The sequence below is a fragment of the Ictalurus furcatus genome, chromosome 5, assembly GCF_023375685.1.
Source record: "Ictalurus furcatus strain D&B chromosome 5, Billie_1.0, whole genome shotgun sequence".
Lineage (NCBI taxonomy): Eukaryota > Metazoa > Chordata > Actinopteri > Siluriformes > Ictaluridae > Ictalurus > Ictalurus furcatus.
Window position 1 is genome coordinate 9132060 of NC_071259.1, and position 22804 is coordinate 9154863.

Genomic DNA, 22804 nt, shown 5'->3' on the forward strand with positions numbered 1-22804 from the left:
AATTAGGTTGCCCTCTGTCTTTGGTGTTGCATTGTGTAATGCAGCGCTCACTCTATGAAGTAGACCTCTCCGTTCTCGGTGTAGGCCATCTCCCAGTTGTCTGGCAACGGCCCGAGCGGGTCTTCCTCCAAGGGCAGCTGAGGATGATGGGAGCTGGCCATGGTCGCCGCGGGAGACGCAGCCACGTTGTTGAGCGCGCTGGGAGGGGCGTGCACTTCCTGCCGGCTGGAGTCTCCTGTGAACAACAGTGGAGAGGGGAAGAGACTACGTGCTAAGGTGATACAGAAAAAAGGTAGGAGGGGACACAAGAAAGAAGGTTTATAGTTGCATGCAAATGCAACACGTACACAGAAATGAGAACCAACACACAAACACACACACACACACACCAAGAAGCTAGACCTCAGATCACCTTCTCTTGGCCCAGAGCCCATACAAGGTTCTCAAGGAGAATGCTAATACAGTCTCTGTGCTAATAATTGCACACCCACACCGACATACAAACTAATATACTCACAGAATGAGTACTTATTCTTATTTATCAATTTTATCAGCACTATTAAAGGACCTCTGAGCAAGTATGTAACCATTACAATGACCTATATCTCTACAACTGTAAAAGGTGCATGAAATGCCTCCATGTCTTCCTGCCATCCATAAGAAGATAACTGGCTAACAGAGACTAGACATATAGTGAGTGATTTATTCAGCAGTAGCCAAACCTCTCAAAATACACTCAACATACTTGATAATTCAAGTATGACTGGCTGACTGGATCATTGCATGAGCAAGTAGGTCTAGAGTACAAGCAGAAAAGGTTGTACTGCACACCTATTTGCTCATGTAATGATCCAGTCAGCCAATCACGTGGCAATGCATAAAGTCGCACATAAAAATCATATACAGGTCACGAGCGTCAGTTAATGTTCACATCAAGCACCACAGCATGGCTGTTAGTGCCAGACAGACTGGTTTGAGTATTTCACGTTTCCACACTCAAGCGTTTACACAGTATGCTTCGGAAAACCCGTTGTTGATGAGAGAGGTCAGAGGATAATGGCCAGACTGGTTCCTGGTGGCAGGAAGGCTGTAGAGTAACTCAAATAAGCACTCTATACAACCGTGGTGAGCAGAAAAGCATCGCAGAATGCACAACACATCAAATCCTGAGGTGGACAGGCTACAGCAGCAGAAGACAACGTCGGGTTCCAACCCTGTCAGCCAAGATCAGGAATCTGAGGCTATCACAGGCACAGACTCACCCAATCTGAACAGCTGAAGATTATACTATAACTGTCAAAACCTTTTTTGTTGTTGTTGTTTGACTGCAATTATGTACATTATGTGTTAACAAATTTGACCCACACATCCATCTACTGTATATAATCATAATCAGCCCTATAAGAGGAGCTAACTATTTTTTTATATTCATGGGTACTTTCACAGCATTCGAACTCACATATAGGGTTGGACTGTGATGTGATTTTTATGTGAATTCCTAGCAATGATCAAGTATGAGACGGCGTTCGACCAGTGCATCAAATACTACTTAAAACGCCTACAATGCTGGATGGCACACTGTTTCACTCTAATTCCATCAACACTGTCTCACATGCTTTCCTGCACTCGACAGACACAGAAAGTTTAGGGTGAGTTGCTGAGGCACTTCCTGTTTGAAATGACTGGATGGAGTATAACGATTCTTCTGCTTCAGAGTGCAAATGGTCAGCTTACTCTGCTTATCATCGCCTCATATTCTCTGTTACTTTCTCTCACACACAGACTAAGTAGAAGCCCCCAATCTCTGCATGTGATTTGATTATTCACACACAAACAATCCCACTACACACACACACATACACTCACACCAGATGGACCTGCCCTGTACTCACATAACGGCAGCAATCACATTTACAATGACCCCACCTCCCCTCTCTCTCTCTCTCTCTCTCTCACACACACACACACACACACACATTAGGGGTGTAACACAATGTATCTTTATCTGTATTTGTTTAGTACTCCAAATATTGGTATCTGTATTCGGATTTGAGAATGAAGTGGGTGTGGCCTAAACCGCTATGCCCCAGGAAATACTGGAAAACACTAGAAAAATCCCCCAAAAGTAGAAATTCTGCCTCTGTCATTTCCTCTTCACTCCAGGTCTTAAGTGCTCGCAATAGGAGACGTGTGCAGGACTGTTTTTTCCCCTCTCAGTCAGGTATTTTTTTTTGTACCTGCCCACAATATTAGCAGTGCATTTATTTGGTTCTATTGCCCAAAATATAAACAAACCAGTAGCCTAATTTAAATCACTGCAACCCTGACCAGGCAGTTACTATGTAAATGCATCATCATCGATGCATGAGCTTCATATCTGACCACTTGCACCCCCATAAAAGTAAAACCTCCCGCTTACACAAGCTATTTTTGTTGCGTCTCATGGAATCGCAGTCCTGACATCTCTAGTCTCAATCCTTTGAACCTTAAAAAATGAACAAAAACAAAAGAATGGTGCGCCTCCTTTTTCTATCTGTATTTGTATCGGTTTAGAGCACGTTATCTGTTCAATCTAAATGATGCATTCATATTCGGTTACAGCCCTAATTGATACACATACACACTCTCAGACATGTGCGCACCTGTAAAAGCGTTATTCATGTCTGTGCTGAAGTCTGCATCTTCTGTCTGCTCAACTGGCTCTACTCGAGCATGGTGTATATCATTGTAGGACTTTGTGCGCTTGGGCGTGGAATTCCAGGAGCCGGAAAGGTTGTGTCGCAAAGCATCCTGGGTAATCACTGTCCCACAGCGAGGCTGGCTGGGTGGCTTGGGTGTTCCATAATAGTTACCTAGGAAATGCGGGATCAAGGGAGAATGTTAATGTTTGGGGGAGTGAGAGGAGAGAGAGAGAGAGAGCGAGAGAGAGAGAGAGAGAGAGAGAGAGAGAGAGAGAGAGAGAGAGAGAGGTCAAAAAGCTGAGAAGAAGCAAAAAAAAAAAGGAAAGTGAAGCAGAACAGTCCAGAACAATGTGTGGGATGGAATGGTAAAGGAACGGAGGAAAGCTTTTCTGGCAGACACAGTTGTGTTCTTCTGTTCGATCTTGGTGTGTGTCATTTTTGATAGATCTGTGGATATTTATCCTCCCCTTTAGTTGGGGATTAATACATAGATGTAATGTTATGATGTTATGGTAGTTTGTTGTTGCTTGTGTGCCCATATTTCAAGTCTCCTGACTGTGATTAAGTAATGCACAGAGAGAGAGACAGAGAGAGACAGAGTGAGAGAGACACACAGTGCCAGACCAATTAAAGCTGAGTGCCAAAGTCAGTTGCCACCAGAAGGACTATGAGGACAGAACACTTATTTCTCTGTGTGTGTGTGTGTGGGCATGTTCCTGCCTTCCTGTCCAGCTGAACGTGTGCAAGCCAAGGCAACAGCATCCCTGCACCTGTGTGAAGTGTGTGCGTATGTGTGTGTCTGTGTGTGTGTGTGTGTGTGTGTGTGTGTGCGTATGTGTGTATGTGTGTGAGAGGGAGTGTGTGTGTTTCCATTACATCCACATGATCAACACTACTAGTTTCCATTTCCTCATGTCAGTGATGACAGGACAGGGGAATATGTGTTCCAGTAGTTTGGCTGCAGTAAACAGTAAACACCTGAACGTTCTCACGCACCTTCGTACGTTCCTATTTCCAAAAGGGTTCCGCACTGCTCGAGCTCCAGGAAGTCCTGCACGGACAGGAAGTTGTAATCCACCCCGGGAAGCTCGCCGTCACGAGGTGCCCGCGTGGTACCTGAAAAGGGAAGAGAAGACACATAAGGAACAAAGCTCAGGAGAGAAATCGCAGCTATAGATCTTTTTTTAGCGTGCTGAATGAGCTCTGTTCTCTACTTTCTGGACATGCTTTGAGATCCTCATGAAGGCAGATGTGTGTGTGTGTGTGTGTGTGTGTGTGTGTGTATGTGTTTGTGCACAGATATAAGAGCAAATCAGAAAAAGAGAGTACTAAAACAAACACAACAACAACAACAAAAACAAATCCCCTATTGAGTGCTGGACCAAGATGACCTTTTTGGTAGCTTTCATTCACTATTACCCAGTTTTTGGCAAAGCATGTGACTTTTTAACCATCGTCAATATCACCAAGCTAACCAGTCACAAGAGGACCAGTGCATAGGACCAAAAGAGGGACTTAAATAACCAAAGCAAAACATTACAGGGTGTCCCAAAAGTCTCCATACACAGGGGACTATGTTTGCCAGCACCGCGTCGGTCGTGCCTTCGTCAGTGGATGTTTGTGGACGTCCACTTCTCGGTGGGTCTGCAACACTTCCAGTCTTTTTAAGTTTGTTAATACGTTTCGCAGCAGTGTTGTGTGACGTGCTTTCTATGTTTTCCGTTAAAGTCCATCGCAACCTTCCGATTCGGCCATGAGTATGATTTCAATACGTTCTTCACACTTTGTCAAAGGCATTCTTAAAAGGCTATCTAATAATAATAATAATAATAATAATAATAATAATATAAACCTGGAAGACTTTATTTTTGCTAAAAAGTGTTAATTTCCCCTACGTATGGAGATTTCTGGGACACCCTGTAGATAACAAAGTGTGCCACGAATTTTAAATCCATATAAGAACCAAAACAAGAGGCTCAAAGCAGCATTCAGCACAACCATTAAACAAGGAGAGACTGCAGTCAGTGGTTCTCTTACAACAACGTCCCTTAGAATTAAAGCGTGTACCATGTTCACACGCAAACGTTAAAAATCCACTCCAAGATTTTCTAGCACATCATTCACTGAATCGTTTCCAGCTGAGAGACATTTTTAATTATACATGATAACTGTTTCTCACAAAGGTTCATCTTAAAACGACTCGCGTCCACCGACATACTTATCATGGCCTATAAAATTGAAATTTGTTCTCCGAACAATGTGAAGGACGTCACGTGCGACCAAACTTCAAGGGGTGTATGAAAACAATACAAGGATAATCTGAGACTCAGTGTATAAAAGAAACCACTTCCTGCTGTATGAGGTTCATCTGTGTACATGTGACACAACAGCATGCCATTAATGGATGCTCAAATATACTGCATGTCAGTCGTTCATTCATTTAGTAAACACGTTATCCTTGTCAGGGTCGCAGTGGACCTGGAGTCTATCCCAGGAACACTGGGCACGAGTTGGTAGAATTACCCCAGATGATGTGTCAGTCCATGGCAGGGCACCATGAACACACACATTCACACCTCAGGTGATTTAGTGTATCTTCCTGCCTGGATGTTTTTGGACAGTGGGAGGAAACCCACATGAACGTGGGGAAAGCATGCAACGCTCCACGCAGACAGCAGTCTGAGCTCAAGATCAAATCCTGTAGCTGTGAGGAGGCAACGCTAACCATCACACCACACTAATAACCTAATACTAGATTTCCAGGACTGAAAATTTTCAGGAAATTATATCTATTTCCCCCCCAAATGTTTTAGTTAGGGATGCACCGAATGTTCGGCAACCGAAATTATTCGGCCGAAAATAGCAAAAAAAAGCATTCTCGGTGTTCGGCTGAATAAGTGAAAAGGCCGAATAAATTTGACCGAACAATGACGTGTTTGATGACGCGACAAAATAGCCTAGCAACCACAGTGAGACGTGCGAATGTCACGACCTCGATGAGGGGACGCGCACATGCATGAGCTACGTGCACGAGCCACGTGCTCTTCGGATGTTTACTGTGGACACGTGCGTTTGTTTTGTTTCTGTTCCGGAGCATGTTTCTGTCATGTCGCGAGACGTAAGGGAGAAGAGTACGGAAGCAGGTAAAGACGTATTTATTTAAGGCAGGCAGACAAAACGTAATCCAAAAAACTTAGTCAAGACAGGCAAAGGGTTATCGGGCGATCGGCAAACAGGCATAAACGGGGCAAAGCAGGAATCAGAGTCGCGGTCACAGAAAACAGGGTCAAAACACAAAACAAGAAACATGAACTAGTACTATGGACTGGGAGCGGAAAAACCAGCGGGGACTAAATGAACTAATCTATAGTTTAAACTAACTAAATCTATCAAGGAACATAACATTAACAACATATCTAACTCTACTATATCTACTATAATACTCTGCGAGGTGTACAGGGACGCGAGCGGTGTGTATATCCCCAATATAATCAGCCGTATCGAACCCAATAGAACCATTTTTTTCACTCTTGTCAATGCACTTTTTAATGAACATTTTTGTTGTAGGCTACAGAGTGTTACATTCTTTCAGCAGCCAGTTATAGGCCTAACAGAGGCTATTCAAGGGGGGCTCAAAGATGACCACATCCAAATATTATTTTACTCATTAATTTATTTAAATTATATTGTGCCTTGTTGGTAGCCTATGCCTGCTGGAATGAAACAAAATGTTCAGCGTTAAATAAATATTTTGAAATTGTAGTTTTTGTAATTGATTTTTTTCTTTGAAAAGCAAGACAAAATAGTAAAAAGCACATTTTGACTATTTAATTTATGCAATGGTGAAAAAAAAGGCAAAATAAATGGAAAAAATGTGTTCGGTATTCGGCCTTCGGCTTTCGGCCCAAGTTTTTCATTATATTCGGCTTCGGCCAAGAATTTTCATTTCGGTGCATCCTTAGTTTTAGTATGCATTTTAATTTTGCGATTTAATATTAAAGCCCATGAGGTGGACAGGAAACCTATTGTTTTATAACACGTCTCTTCCCAAACGTTGATCGGGTTAAAATGTTTAAAAGTTGAACATTGAAACTACTATGTCGTGCTTTTAGTCACTTACACCATGGATAGACAGAGCAGCTGGAAGGAAACATGAGACATGAGCCAAAGCATTATGAGCTATGTGAGTTTTGGATGAAATGGTGCAGTCAGACGTAAATACTGTGACTATCTAACCTTTTCCCTTCGAGCTTCCTTGTGCATCTCTGCAGGGATCCAGGCAGGGCATTGTTTCAGGAAAGTGTCTGACAGTTAAATCTCACAGCTATTGTTTCGTCTTTCACTGCTCACTTCCTTGATTATGAGCTTCTTCCTTTGTCTTCCCTTAGATCACTACTGTTATTCTGGCTAGTTCAGATGGAAACAAAAAACTGATGGGTCAGGAAGGGGTTCTCCACCAGGGCTCGCAGGTTCTTTTGACTAACCTAAGCTGTGGGCCTGCACTGTGGATTTATGTGAGAACAGCTAGAGATGCTTAGATGACCTCCTGTGCTCTCGTGATCCCACTGCATTAGGGGGAAAAAAAAACAAACATATTTCTTATTTTCATTTTAATCTGTTTAACCTAAACCTAACCCAATTTTATCTAGCAGTTGGTTAGGAGAGTGCTGTCTGCTCAAATGGGATAATGAGGATGCTGTTAACTTGGAGTCACATCCATAATGCAGTGCTGTATGAGATCAAATGCCTCACTGGCATGTGCACAGTATGTTTCACCAGAATACTATTTAGTGAAATTCTGTCCATAGTGAACACGAATAATAATAATGATAATGAGTGTTTATAGATCGCATATACATTACAGCACAGTGAAATTCCTTTCTTCACATACCCCAGCATGTCAGGAAGCTGGGGTCAGAGCGCGGGGTCAGAGCGCATGGTCAGCCATGATACAGCGCCCCTGGAGCAGAGAGGGTTAAGGGCCTTGCTCAAGGGCCCAACAATGGCAGCCTGGCAGTGCTGGGGCTTGAACCCCCGACCTTCTGATCAGTAACCCAGAACCTTAACCGTCAAGACACCACTACCCCCTGGTTAGAATAGAAAGTGATTTTGTAGCAGATGCTCCCTTTTGTTTTTTCTTACAGAACCAGCTCTTATAGAAGCATCTACTCACACTCCTATCTCAATATACAACAATTATTGGAGATATTTTTATAAAATAGTTGTATAGTCCTAACAAGTTTTGCCACAATAATTTACCAAAATAAATGCCTAAAACATTAAAAAGTGCCATTTTGAAGCCACACAGCAATATATTTAGTGTATCTGTGATCACGGTCACTTTTAACACCATCCAACTGCAGACTGCCTTCAGTATATATGGTCTGGAACCGCTTTTGTCCTAAAGTCTCATTCACACAGCCAAATCCAGCCCTGTGGTTTAAGAAAACACATCCCAGTTTCTCAGGACGAGGACTAGAGTATTCACCTGAGTAAAAATCAGTGATTTTGGTTCGGCTCATCAGCTCAGTGTTGATGTTCCATGTGGAGACAGTAACGCCATCGCAATTGTACACAGCGATGAAAATGTACATCTCAGCAGACACCTCGACTGCCAGACATCCTGAATCCTGAGCTGTTGCTATGGACAACCACTAAAAAAAAAATAAAAAAAAAACCTTCTGTCCAACTTTCTAGAAGGAAACATCTTGTATTATTCAGATATGGATACTTTGTGTACATATGCTGATGTCCTCAAAAAGCCTTGATGAGAACATATTTGATATTTGTCTTGCCGCGCTCTTTCGGGGTCATATACAGGGTAGAAAAAAAACTAATAAAATCCACTCACAATATGCGCATACTACTAGAAAGAAAACAGGATACCCACGTGCTGGATTTGGCGCTTCCCGCGAGACAGCTGTAGCTATATTCCCATCTTTTCTACGCCTTCATCGGCCATCATGAGCACGTGGAGAGCATCGAGACCAATAACAACTGGTGACTAGCGCCCTACGTCTGAGGTTTACGCGATTACACGATTAACCCCGTCTCCTGGCACGCAGCTGAAGATCACTGCAGAGTGTGAATGAAGGCAATCAGCAGGCTAGTAGCTAGCAGGGAGAGAAGTAGTGAAATCAGGACTCTTTAAAGAGCAGCAGTTGTGAGCATGCAGCTGCTCCGGGCTTCTCTGCTTTACCAGATCCACACAAAGAAGGCAAATTAGCTCTCCACCCTGAATGTCTATTGGTTCAGGGCTCAATGGGGGTGGGGTCACTGCCATGCACTTTGTCTATGTAAACATGCCAGTCATCGAGGGATGGCAAGCCTAAGCTAAGCGTAAATGCTGGGCAGAGATAGAGAGAGAGAGAGAGAGAGAGAGAGAGAGAAGCAATCATATAATGGGCATTTAAATCCATGTTTAATGTTCTCACTGTTCACAAAAACACACACACGCTCTAACAACGTGCTGATCCTCAATTATGAGTGCGCACATTTCTCTTACTATCCTTGTAAGGACCTTCCGCTGACATAATTAGAGGGCAGCTAATTACTGATATACACCGAAATCCCTAAATCTAACCCTAACCTTAACCTCAGCAACTATAAGAAACCTTACTTGGCTTAGTAGGGACCAATCAAAATGTTCCCACAAGTTCAAATCTGTCAGATATTCCTGTTCCTTCCCCCACTCACCAAAACACTGACTACCCCAGACCCCGCACCCACCCAATACACACACACACACACCCACACACACACGTTATAAACAGTAAGCAATCCAACAATGTATTTATGTTCCTACCTGTTCCTGTTTAACTGAAAATAGTTTGCGTTGTGTAATATTACAATGATATCTTTCAGACAAGGAGCAGGAACCTCACCCGCACCTGTCTTTGCGTACACAACAAAACATTGACACACACACACACACACACACATACACACAAACAAAATACGGACTGCAGCCTGGCCTAAAGGAGAATTTCGTTCTAAAGCGGAAATGGAGTTAAGAGGTAATGGAAGGAGAAGGAAACAAATCAATTGGCTTTTTGATGCGGTCCTGAATGGCATCTGTGTATTAACCTGGACTTAATGTTTGTGTCCACGGAACACCTAAGTGTGATGGATGCGCAAGACTCTGGATAAATAAAGCACTCTGATATGAGCAGATTGTGTCCCTTTTATCTGACTCTTCAGGCTAGCATCGCAGCGTAACATGCTATGTAAACAAGTTCATGCCGACTTCACCTGGGTCAGATTTGAAAATCAAATTAGCTTAAAAATACCCAGTAATACGTGCAACGGCTGAAATCTCTTCATGACCGTGGCCATTGTACCCGTTTTAATACAGTGACTGAAACACTTATTCACCACAGAGCACATTTCCAGCAACACTTCCTTTACTATTACAACTCTGGTGCATAATACAATTTATAAATTCTTAAACCACAGCGCTCTTGAAGGCTTGATTCTGACTGGACAGAAGGTGTAGATTCATTTTCTATCGCAGCTGCTCGGACAGTAACTCCGGCTGCAAGTTTAATATCACTGCACTCATAATCGTTTCTATAGAAACGATTTACACAGGGATTTATACAGTATGGTGGACGTCCCACAAACAGATTAGAGAGTTCTGGAAGGAGTCTCCAATGTCAGTGCTTTATAACAGTCAGAGATAAAGCTGTAACTGTTCCTTTTTTTTTCTGAGCTGGGAAAATCTTTCAGGACGTCTTCTGACCTTTGTGCTTTCTCAGTAGCATGACGAGCTGCATTGTTTGATGTCTTATTAAATTCAAGAGAGAGAAAAAGAGTATATGTTAAGGAAAATATTTTTGCTGCAAATCTCACAGCTTCCCGATGCATTTCACCTCTTAGTCCACAAAAATAATTTTCTAATCCTCAGCTATCCAGATGTTATAGTGGTGACGTCTGACTCCAGCTATGGGACTAGATCAATAGGAAAGGAAATAAACAGTTCAAATACAATGTGAAAATATATTTTTTACACCAATTGGGTGGTGAAATGTAAAGGTGTGGCACAGCAAGTGCTTTCTGTGTATGTTAGAAATGAGTAGCTAGTCGATTTAAAGAGGGACAAATTTCAGGTCTGCACCTTTCACTTTGAAAGGGACTGAATTGCAGATTTAATAAATTGAGAGGAGAAAAAGAACTGGACAAGGGGCATGGCATATTTTGCGAATACAACAACTATCCAAAATCCTACCACGCATTTCTATCTGAAAAACGTCTTCTGCTGTTCCTGCTCAACAGAAAACCCTTGAACAAGTGGTCTTGCTTGTGTGAAAACTCAGAAAGAACCGAGTGAATTACCAGGTCAATAGAACGTTTCATAGCAAAAGATGTGAACCATAGTTGGTGAAAAACATGGTCACACAGTAAAAACACACACCATAATGTATAGCAGTGTTTTCCCCCAAGGGTTTGTGACGTATAACCAGGAGGTCTGTGATCCATGATTTTATTTATTTTGTTTACAGTGGTGGAAATCACAACCCACTAATATCAAGTGTATAGAATGTAGGCTACCCTGGTTTTAAAATCCAGTTGCCCATTTTGGAAACAGGACTGAAACCATAGCGTACCAGAAAAACCAAACACATGGACTATAAATAGCATATGGAAGAGTTCAGGGAACCCTGGTGTGACCTACATTCTCACCTACACCGCACTGCACTCTGGGAAATGAAGTCTTTCATCCTCCTAGTGCATGCTTGCGTTTTTAGCGTTTTCACATTTGCTGCCTAATTTTGGGCCTCGATGACTCCACCCACCCAACTCTCGTGTGGTGTGAACAGCAACATGATCTTCTCAGTCTGTGAACGATTGGCCAGCCTCTGACATTTTCATGCACGTTTGATTCTCTTGAATCAAAGATGATTTGCGTAATCGCGACTAGCCTCAAAAAACGCGATGGGAAACAGCCAATGAGGGTCCGGGAAGAAATCAAATTCATCTGCTATCATGCGCAGCAGATCCCTGAATCCAGTTGATCATCCATTTATTTAGGTAAGCACAGTTATACTGTAGTTATACTACAGTCATACCCCTCTTCTTTTATTGTTTTTGTATGAAATAGTGACAGTCACGCTTACTTTCATGTGGGGATCAGATGCGTACTAGCAGGGATCTCTCCAGGTGAAAAATTGTGTAGTGTGTGGGCCTCGTCTGTGAATGATTATGCAGTGTATACAGTACACACCTACAGCAATAAGTAACTGATCACAAGCAATTAAAGTCATATAGGGTGAAAGGGTCAGCGATTCTGAGAATTTGAAATACATGTCGTGTACACTTGGCTGACCAAAAAAAAAAAAAAAAAAAGATAGCACACTTCCATCCACCCATTTTCTGTACCGCTTATCCTACACAGGGTCACGAGGAGCATGGACCTGTCCCAGAGGACACCCGGGGACACCCTGGACGAGGTGCCAACCCAAAGGCTAAAGAATCATGACAAGCACATTCAGCTATACATTTATATTAAAAATGTAGTCATGGGGGGAAAAAACGCACTGATTTTAAGTGACACTGTGTATCTCTATTGTATCAGGCTCTTTGACCATATTAAAATCTCTGACACTATTCTGTGTAAAATCTATTGGTGTACAAATCAGGGAAAAGTTGTCAATAGAGCAACTTTCAGCTGAATAAGCTAATGCAAACTTCCAAAAATATCTTGCTAAACATGTACTATTTGAACTTTTATCTACAACAACCATTTATCCAAGGAAGTAGTGGTAGTACCCGTGAATCACTGCTACTACTATGCAAATGCTGTTTCCTTCGGAGAATGAGGTGAGAACACATTCAGCTCTGCCAATCAACACACACTGCAGAATACAACAAACAAACAAACAAACAAACAAACAAACAAACAAAAAAGCACATAGGGTTTAAGAATTAACATCATGTAATACTGAATTGTTGGTTTGATCCACCATATTGTCTGCATGAACTATTTATTTACTAGTACATCCATAAACATAATGAATGCTGCCACTGTTGTCCATGCTGACTGTTTGAATATAATGCTGATTGATGAGATAGCGTCGCTTTACATTACATTTACCCTTCATGTTTTACATATAGCATAACACTCTGCGTCCGTGAGTATATATAGTATGCAATACTACAGTTTGTTCCCGGTTTGATAGCAGGTGCAGTCAGAACATCACTCTAGTCTCTTCAAAGACCATGTCTAACAGAGCGATTGGGGTTAGTGAATGTTAGCATATGTGGGTATTTTGGCAACGTTTTGATGTATTGCTGCCTCCAGAGCAAAGCTCAAATTGTTTGTTTACAACTAGCTTTGAAGCTATCAAAGCAGTGCTTTCTAAGACACTTGAGGCAGCAAGGCATTAAGGCAGCTGTCTTCTCTTTCTGAAGCATTTTACATCCTTTGCTTACGTCATGCACATCATTTGAACAATGTTTTTGGCGGTGTGGCATAATGGCTCTGATTTCTGATTAAAACAAGAAAGAAACAGTAACTGGATTGTTAGTAGACAGTAACTCACTCAACAGCACTGTTGAATCAAGTCAATAGTCACACTCATTCACACACTATGGACAATTTTAGAGATGCCAATCAGCCTACAACGCATGTCTTTGGAGCAATGGGAAGAGAGCCCCGAAGCACATCGGGGAGAACATCGGGGAGAACATCGGGGAGAACATCGGGGAGAACATCGGGGAGAACTTCGGGGAGAACTTCGGGGAGAACTTCGGGGAGAACTTCGGGGAGAGGCGGGAATCGAACTCCAACCCCGGGGGTGAGAGGCAAACATGCTAACCACCAAGCCACTGTGCCCATTTTAGCTGCCATAATGTCAGCGATAAAGTGTTGGCCAAGAGTATAGGTATGAAGTATTAGAGAAATTAAAATGCTTATTTGTAAAAAAGTCCAGTATCTCCGCTTGGCATTGAGCAACATACCCCCCTGTTGTTAATTGTTTTCTTATAACAGCACACCCCCAAGTGATTTACTTAGTATTGATATAATATTGGTAAAGTCACTGTGGCACAACATTACATTTCTGCACCCTACTGACTATCATTAAAAATGTGACTCAGGGATATAATTTCGTTAATTCTCTTACATGGTCAGATTCTCCAGAAAGAAATTGGAATAATGTTTATCTAAGTACAATTTCCTGGAAGGAAACAGCGAGTGACACTTAAAAATGACCCAGTGCTGTTGTATAATTAAATGGGCAGATCTTGCCAATCCACTCCATTACACTCACCTCCGTTTGACCTCCACTTTCCTCTTACAGCTCCCGGGCTGAAAGACAGACGTCGACCCGGACACTTAAGAAGCACAGTACCTCACGAGTGGACCGTCAAACCGCAGTTTCCACAAACACTGTCCAACAAACAGTTGTACTTAAACAGTAGTGTAACAACACTTTGGATATCTAAAAAAGCTGCCAGACTCTGGTGTTGTACGCTCGTTCTTGAGTAAATCAATGAGTGAGAACGTGAAATCATGTTTTTGAACGAATACAGAAATACCAATTAAATAGCACAGACAGTTGGAGTTGTCCACCCTGAGGCAGAACTCAGGTGTGTATACACACAGCCACTATAGCAATGAGAAAACATGGCCATGAATCAGTTTTACTGCTACACAATGTTTTCTTCCAGTATCTCCAGCCCTCTCTCTAGTTTATATTACACACCACTTTTAGCAATTAAGCCTCATATACTTCTCTAACGCCTGCCTTAATATGTCTACCCAGCTTTCTATATAACCTTATTACACCTATATAGAAAGCTCGTTCAGCCTATGAAACATGACACCCTTGATAACATCTGCTGAAATACATAAATGTGTCCAACCTGCAACAATGCAGCTAAACACCAGGCCTAGACATACAGTTCGCAGATAATGAAAGATTTTTTCCACATGAAAAAGAAATAGTCTGGATTGGTTTACTGTTCACATTGTATTCTAGTGTTATTATAGATAATAAATACTTTATTAGGCTGATCTTAAATTCACTTCCATTATATTGACAAGGAATGTACTAAAGTAAAACTAACTCAAGTTACAAACCAGGTGTATACTTTCATGTGTAAATGTAAAATAATACCAGATGTATTTCTGAAACGTGTGTCAAATTTTATCCTGTATATCTGTCTACACCAGTTCCATATATATATATATATATATACACAGTATCTCACAAAAGTGAGTACACCCCTCACATTTTTGTAAATATTTGATTATATCTTTTCATGTGACAACAGTGAAGAAATGACACTTTGCTACAATGTAAAGTAGTGAGTGTACAGCTTGTGTAACAGTGTAAATTTGCTGTCCCCTCAAAATAACTCAACACACAGCCATTAATGTCTAAACCGCTGGCAACAAAAGTGAGTACACCCCTAAGTGAAAATGTCCAAATTGGGCCCAATTAGCCATTTTCCCTACCCGGTGTCATGTGACTTGTTAGTGTTACAAGGTGTCAGGTGTGAATGGGGAGCAGGTGTGTTAAATTTGGTGTCATAGCTCTCACACTCCCTCATACTGGTCACTGGAAGTTCAACTTGGCACCTCATGGCAAAGAACTCTCTGAGGATCTGAAAAAAAGAATTGTTTCTCTACATAAAGATGGCCTAGGCTATAAGAAGATTGCCAAGACCCTGACACTGAGCTGCAGCACGGCTGGGGTACATATATACACACACACATACATATATTAACTGAATGGGACGATCAAATTTTTTGTGTGTTTTCCAAAAAGTGACGAACTGCTAAATTACAATAAGAATATCTCCAAAACTTTCAGATAGTATCATATTTGTGTCCATAAAACTAATGCGCAGGCACAAAAACCTCCTGAAATACCAATTTTGATATCAGGGACACTTTAAAGGGTCATAAAACCTCCCTCTTTCAGCTCAAGTCTACCTCTCAATGTTTTTGAAAAATGCAGCTTAAATGGGCGTGGATGGCTGTGCGAAGAAGGGAGGGGGAGGGAGCTTGGCAGGGAAAGGTAGAAGAGGAAGGGGGGGGTGAGCCTTAACAATACTCAAAAAAAAAGATGGATAGTGACAAAGTTTGTAGATGAGGCAGAGGACGTCTTTCCTCCTGAATCCCCAGGGCTAAATGGAGACACAATAGATAGCATTGCAGGTCCTCTGCCCTATCTATTTGAACCATTAGCCCCTGGCATGACTATGGAGGAAAACATAAAATAAACCCGGAGGCAGCACGGATGAGAGAAATGTTGGAATGGTAGATAGCTAATAGGCTCGAGCGTTTCACGAATAAAAGGCGAAGGCTCTTCCCTTCAACACCGACTCTCGTTGTATAGTTTTGCACACGACGGCCCGTGGAGCTTTAAGCGGTTTAATTAGCTCAAAAGGCAAGTAAAACTGTCATGGTTAAAATTAGACACATACCTCATTTGAAGGGATGGAAAAGTCCTCAGGACTTAGTACCGCATCATTGTGTAGCCGCAAACTGCTTTCATGAGCAAGCCTAAAGTCCACCTTTCTCCAATCCTCATAGCTCTCCAGAATAAACACATCACTTACACCACTGAAACAAACACCTGCAACCCATTCGAACACCTCTCTCATCTACTACATCTGTAGGAAAGCACCATGTGCTGTCCTGAATAATTAAGAGACAGCATCTTCTCATAGGATAAGAACACACAAGCTCATGAATAATTATGAGACACCGACAAATCATCAAAGTACTATAGTACATTGCCAGGTCACTGCCTGTGACGTGTGAAAGCACGAGATTTTAAACCTGGAAGACGAAAATAGCGGAAAATAGCTCAAAATTAACCAGTTTTCTCCTACAATTAAAATGAATAGGTGCTAAGATTGTCTTTTATGATGTGTGATACAAACACCTCTGTTAAAATCTCAGAAAATGTAGTTTAGTGTTTCATGACGTTTTAAAACCAGAATCTACTACAATCTAGCTGCAGAGCAAAGTGTTTGTACACTAATAATACTTCACACACACACAGTGCTTGAACTCCATTTTAATGTTTGTCTACTCAAGTGCTTAGAAGCACGCTCTATGCAAACCACACCACACAAACACACACACACACACACACACACACACACACACACACACACACACACACGTATCTAATAATAAGAAACAATGTTTCTTTACTGTTGTGCAGTTACAACTGGCTCTACTATGACTGATCACACCTCGATGGTTCATCTGCGTTATTGAATGTATACACTTTCGCTTTTTTGATCAAATCAAAGCGTTCTGTTGCACCTGTACAACACAAGCAGTGTGGACTGAGCAGACGACTGCACAGACATGCCACTTCTTGTGTGTTGTCGTAAGCGAAGCGACCGAGTGAAAGCGTATAACACACTATAACTTAATCACTTTCTCTTACATACACAAGCACACTAGTTAACAGCCACACAGGCACTGTACAGAATCCCAACAGCATGTAGAGATCTGAAGAGATCCCCCCGCCAAAAATAACAATAAAAACAAAACACACACCCGTGCACACACTTGGAGAGGGGAGATGAGGTGATATCTGAAACCCTGTCGTCTGCCTGCTGTCAGCAGCTCTGGGAGCTCACTGTCTGACCAAACCAAGCCAAACATCTGTTGCTTTTAACCCCCCAGTGACTCCATAATGGTGTGTGTGCATGTGTGTATATATGTGTGTGTGTGTTTTATTTTGGGGGGTGTGCGGGGATGTAAGACTAAACCAAGCATATCATCCACACATTCAGGTTCTCCTTCTGTTCTACGCAGAGATTATAAAGGTTACAAGAATGAAAACAAAAACTGAAAACGAATTAAATAAACCTTGGATTTAAAAATAAAGTGCTCACCTGGTTAACAACATTATTTTTCCATTCAAGTGAGATTTAAAGAAGCATAGCCTAAACCTGAACATTTTCCCAACTGGCCTAGATTTACTTTAAGAATTCGCCACTTCCCCCACGCCTGGCTAAAAGATCATATAACCGCTACAGCCAGGTTTTTGAAGATGGGCCGACGGCAGGAAAACCCGTGTAGAGCGCATTTATCCTACAATTCTCTGAAAATGTTAAAAAATAAATACACAGGTTTCTGGTTGAATGCAGTGTATGGTTTCATTTATACCCTGGGCTTCTGATAAACAAAATTTGGCTACAGTATAGGTAAAGAACGTTATTATTATTAATATAATTATTATTTCCAGCTAACGAAGGTAGCGTGAAATGCTGGAATGCAGAAACATAAAAATATGATTTCTGTTCAGAACGAACCAAAATTAAAAACAATTCGTATCTAATCCCTGGTTCTACATACAGTTATGTGAAAAAATAAGTACACCTCATGGAAATTGTTGGCTTTTTTGACATATATTGGACAAAAAATAATTTTTTATTTGCTTAGGGAGTGCATGTGAAACCTGTCTTATTTATATCCCTCTCATATCTAGTGTCTGGTGTTCCCTTTGCTATTGAGGTGTGTGGTGTCATCATGCCAAAATCTAAAGAGTTCTGTAAGAACTTTAGAAAAAAAGGTTGTGGATGCCTATGAGTGAGACAAGGGATTTAAAAAGATCTCCAAATTACTTGAAATACATCATTCCACTGTAAGGAAAATAATCTACAAATGGTGCAGATTTCAAATGACTGCCAATTTGTCCAGAACTGGCCGTTCCAGCAAATTCAGCCTAAGAGCAGACCGTCTAATGAAAAATGAAGTCTCCAAGAAACCCAAAATGTCATCACAGGATCTGCTAGTAAGTCTTTCAACTGTTGGTGTCAAAGTGCATGCTTCTACAATCAGAAAGAGATCGCACAAATTTGACCTGCATGGGAGGCGTACCAGGAAAAATGCCTTTGCAAGACTACAGTTTGCCAATGAGCCTATAGGCAAAGACCAGGCCTTTTGGAATAATGTTCTCTGGACGGACGAAGCAAAGATAGAGTTGTTTGGCCACAGTAACAGCAGACATGTTTGGCGCAGACCAAAGACAGATTTTCAGGAGAAGCACCTCATACCAACTGTGAAGTACGGTGATGGAAATGTTATGGTTTGGGGTTGCTTCGCTGCATCAGGGACTAGACAGCTTGCACTCGTTGATTCAACTATGAAATCTGCATCATATCAGAGTACTTGAAGATAATGTGAGGCCATCTGTCCAAAAGGTGAATTGAAATTGCATGGAAGAGTCGTCAAAAATTTCCAGCAAGCTGGTGTCAGAGACTGGTGGACAATTGTGCAAAAAGCCTACAAGACATTATTTCTGCTAAAGGGGGCAAAATTAGCTTCTAAGGCCAAGGGTTTACTTACATTTTCCACAGAACACAGAACAAAGCTTGTTGTCCTTAAGGTTTTGTTCAAGTATATCAACTGTATTAATAGGCACTGTTTCAAACATGATCAAATGTTTGCTTGGCCAAATATATATATATATATATATATATATATATATATATATATATATATATATATATATATATATTTGGAACTCGGGCAATCTGAACTCAGGCAATCTGGTGAATGTATATGCCTTGGCTTTTTTGATCAAATCAAAGCACACTGTTGCACCTGTTCAACACAATTGGTTTCTTGTTGTCTGTACATCACTGGTAAGACAGACACCATTACATCATGACATTCAGGAAAGTTTCTAGAACAAACACAAAGAAATGACTGTGGGGAGGAGTACACACTTATCAAAACAACAAGAGAGAGAGAAAGATGGAGAGAGAAAGACAGAGAGAGAGAGTGAGAGGGAGAGAGAGACAGATGGAGAGAGAGAGAAAGAGAGAGAGAGGGAGAGAGAGCGAGACAGATAGCGAGAGAGAGAGAGAGGGGGCGATAAAGAGAGAGAGCAAAAGAGAGAGAGAGAGAGAGAGAGAGAGAGAGAGAGAGAGATGAGAAAGCGTGAGGAGAAAGGAGAGAGAGATTTCACTAAATTGCTGAAAAATATTCACACAGGGAGAGTAGGACTCCAGGGCCTGCAAACCAATTACTGCAATGTACGTACACACACACACACACACACACACACACACACACACACATACACACACTGATTGAACTCCACTTTAATGTTTGTCTACTCAAGTGCTTAGAAGCACGCTCTATGCAAACCACACCACACAAACACACACACACAAACACAAACATCAATAATAATCCACACATCTGGTGTGCACCCCAAATTATGACCAAATCTATCAAGACATGTTCTCAGGAGTTAGAAGCACATATGGCACAAACAATGTTTCTGTGATCAATATCCAAAACGATTACCTACAGCACTAAACCACACACACACACACACACACACACACACACACACACACAATACACAATAAAACTTCAATGAAAGGATAAACAGGGATAAATTGCTAGCATGTTGCAGATGAGCTGCTACTAGAAGAGAAGTTAATATTACAGCGTTAAGGTGTAAAGGTGTGTGTGCGAACTGCAAGTCTGGAACATTCTTCATAGCTTCCAAAACCTTACAAGACTCTTAGCTCTCAACTGGCTATTGGCATATATGGAGATGAGAAGGTTACAGTTTTGGGTGTATCAATGCAGCATCAAATCAGCAGGTTAGCTTTAAATATGTACTTAGCTAAGCTAAGCTGCAGTTACAAAGTCTACAAAAAAATAAGTCAACTAGAGTAAAGCTCTGCTACAGAGAATTGTAACTGCACTATAAGCTACATAAAGAAGTGATAGTCATGTTTAATGACCTGTTCTTGTGTTTCTCTTGTTACCAAAATTTGGCTAGTTGTTCATAAGAAACAGTGACACTGTGCTGACAACCAACCAAACACCACCACCATGACCAAAACCAACGTCAAAAGCACCTCCAACAACACCACCACCAAAATAACACCAAAACCAACAACATCAACACCACCTCTAACAACACCACCAACAGCACCAAAATAACAACACCAATAACACCACCAACAACAGCACCAATACCACCAACAACAACAACAACCCCAAAACAACAATGACACCACCGCCAACAACACCACCAAAATAACACCAAATCCAACATCAACACCAATAACAAAACAACAACACAAACAACAACACAACTAACACCAACAACACCAAAACCAACATCAACACCACCAACAACAACACCACAACACCAACAACAATAACAACACCAAAACAACACCAAAACCAACAACAATAACAAGACCAAAACAACAACAACAACAACAACAACAACAACAACACCAAAGCCGGTGGTTTAGGTGGCTACCCAGGTAAGTTTGAGTTTAGTTTGAGCAAACTCTGTTTTTTCTGTCTCAAGGTAGAATGTTTTTTAGCGCGTTTCATCACCACGGTAAGTTACACTACATGGTTAACCTGTTCCAGAGCAGGTTTTATACTGGGTAAGAAAACTCTAACCCAACTTGGATCAACCAGCTGCGAGCAAAGTGATATAAATCGGACACATCAAAGTTAACCCTTTAATGGTTGTAGAGGTGGCGTCACCGTTTACTCAGAGTGTAAATAATAAAGACACTTTGAAAGGAAAGAACTTTTAGGGACAGACACAAACCCCTGGCTCTTCCTGATGACCATCTGTACGAAAGATGTGGATTTTTGGCAGATGGTATACTTTATCTACGCCGGCTTCTTGAGCAGCACATTAAAAATTTTGACACGGTGAAGTCGCTCTCACTGTACCGCAAACTGTATGTGTTGCTTGTATTGCTTTGCGGTTCTTTGCGAGTGGTTCATGTTTTCATGCGGTCACATTAGTCTTGTCCTAATACAACCCCAATTCCAAAAAAGTTGGGATGCTGTGTAAAATGTAAATATATGTAAATGAAAACAGAATGCAATGATTTGCAAATCTCATAAACCCGTATGTTATTCACAATTGAACATAGAAAACATATCAAAACTGTACTCTGCTGCTCAAGCCCATGTCTAGGCCCAGAAAGCTAACTGAACTGGTTACAAATGGTAGCTAACATAATGTAATTAAAGTATGGTGAACTAATTAGCTAATTAAAGCAAACAGTAATAAGTAAACTCCTGCATAGGGAACAACTCAGCCATAGCCATTATCCTTGTCTAAGAAACTTCAATGACACAATAACAGCAGGTCGTTGGATGGCATTTGGCGATTAGCTGTGGTGTTTTCTCTACACATTGCATATAAAGAGATATCTAGCATACTTATGTTTTTCTCACCATGTTTTTTTTTCCTCATTCTCTGGTCATCTGCCAACTCCCACCCATCAGCCAGCTCTCCTCTATCATATGACAGCTACCAACTGGGGAGGGTGAAGTCTAACACGTGCTTCATCTGAGACATGTGAAGCCAGCCAACTGCATTTTTTTTTCAGACTGCTGCTCATGCTGCGTCACAGGACAGCGATTTTCATGAAATTTGAATTCGGTTAATTTGAATCAATGTTTTAACGCGATTTTCAAAAATGCTCTAATCGAGATTGTTGTTTACACACACAGTGGGGTCCAAAGGTCTGACAGCACTAGTGAAAATGCTTCTGTTTTGCATTGTTTTCTAATTTAATACAACAATTTTCATTAAAAATTATATTATTGACAACAATTTGAGTGAAAAGTAGAATCTGAATTATTTACAGGAATTTTAGGGTTTTAGTATTTGGTATGTCCTCATTTTGCTTTAATGACACTCTAGTGCACTCGAGCTGACCCAGACGCCACAATTTATGACCCATTTTTGATCAAATCCAACAGAGTGTCCACACGCTTCAATAAAAGAGATTAGTCATGAGGAAAATGTACGAAGCAGATAGCCTGGTCACTGTCACACATTTGCTTACATTTAAATGCGTACCTAGAAATAGTGCAGAATATTGAATATTAAATACTCAAGATATCAAACATTTACTTTCTTGTTTAAAATATTTCAAAATACTAAAACTTTCTGTTCATTTCCAATTTTGAATAAAAAACAAACAAACGGATTTTAAATGTGGTCTCAGACTTTTGGACTCCACTGTTTGTTTACATTTGCATTACGTCTGCATACGTATATTTACATTTTGTAAATGTAAAAATCCATAAATGCTTTTTAAAAGTTTAACCAATACGAAGTGAAAACACAGCCTTC

General features: G+C 41.1%; 1 protein-coding gene across 24 annotated transcripts in view; it reads right to left on the reverse strand.

The window, feature by feature from the left end:
* Positions 1-22804, reverse strand: part of LOC128607639 (membrane-associated guanylate kinase, WW and PDZ domain-containing protein 1-like) — a 151704-nt gene that overhangs the window by 47893 nt on the left and 81007 nt on the right. For 13 of the 24 annotated variants that reach the window (XM_053624681.1, XM_053624680.1, XM_053624674.1 and 10 more), the window contains exons 4-6: positions 3678-3797; positions 2643-2852; positions 52-271 (exon numbers count right to left, since the gene is read on the reverse strand). In XM_053624681.1, coding sequence (XP_053480656.1) covers positions 52-271; positions 2643-2852; positions 3678-3797 — 550 coding nt within the window. Of the gene's footprint in view, positions 1-51; positions 272-2642; positions 2853-3677; positions 3798-8169; positions 10864-22804 lie in introns of those variants that run through there. The other 11 variants (XM_053624690.1, XM_053624682.1, XM_053624679.1 and 8 more) reach the window with 3 other exon arrangements.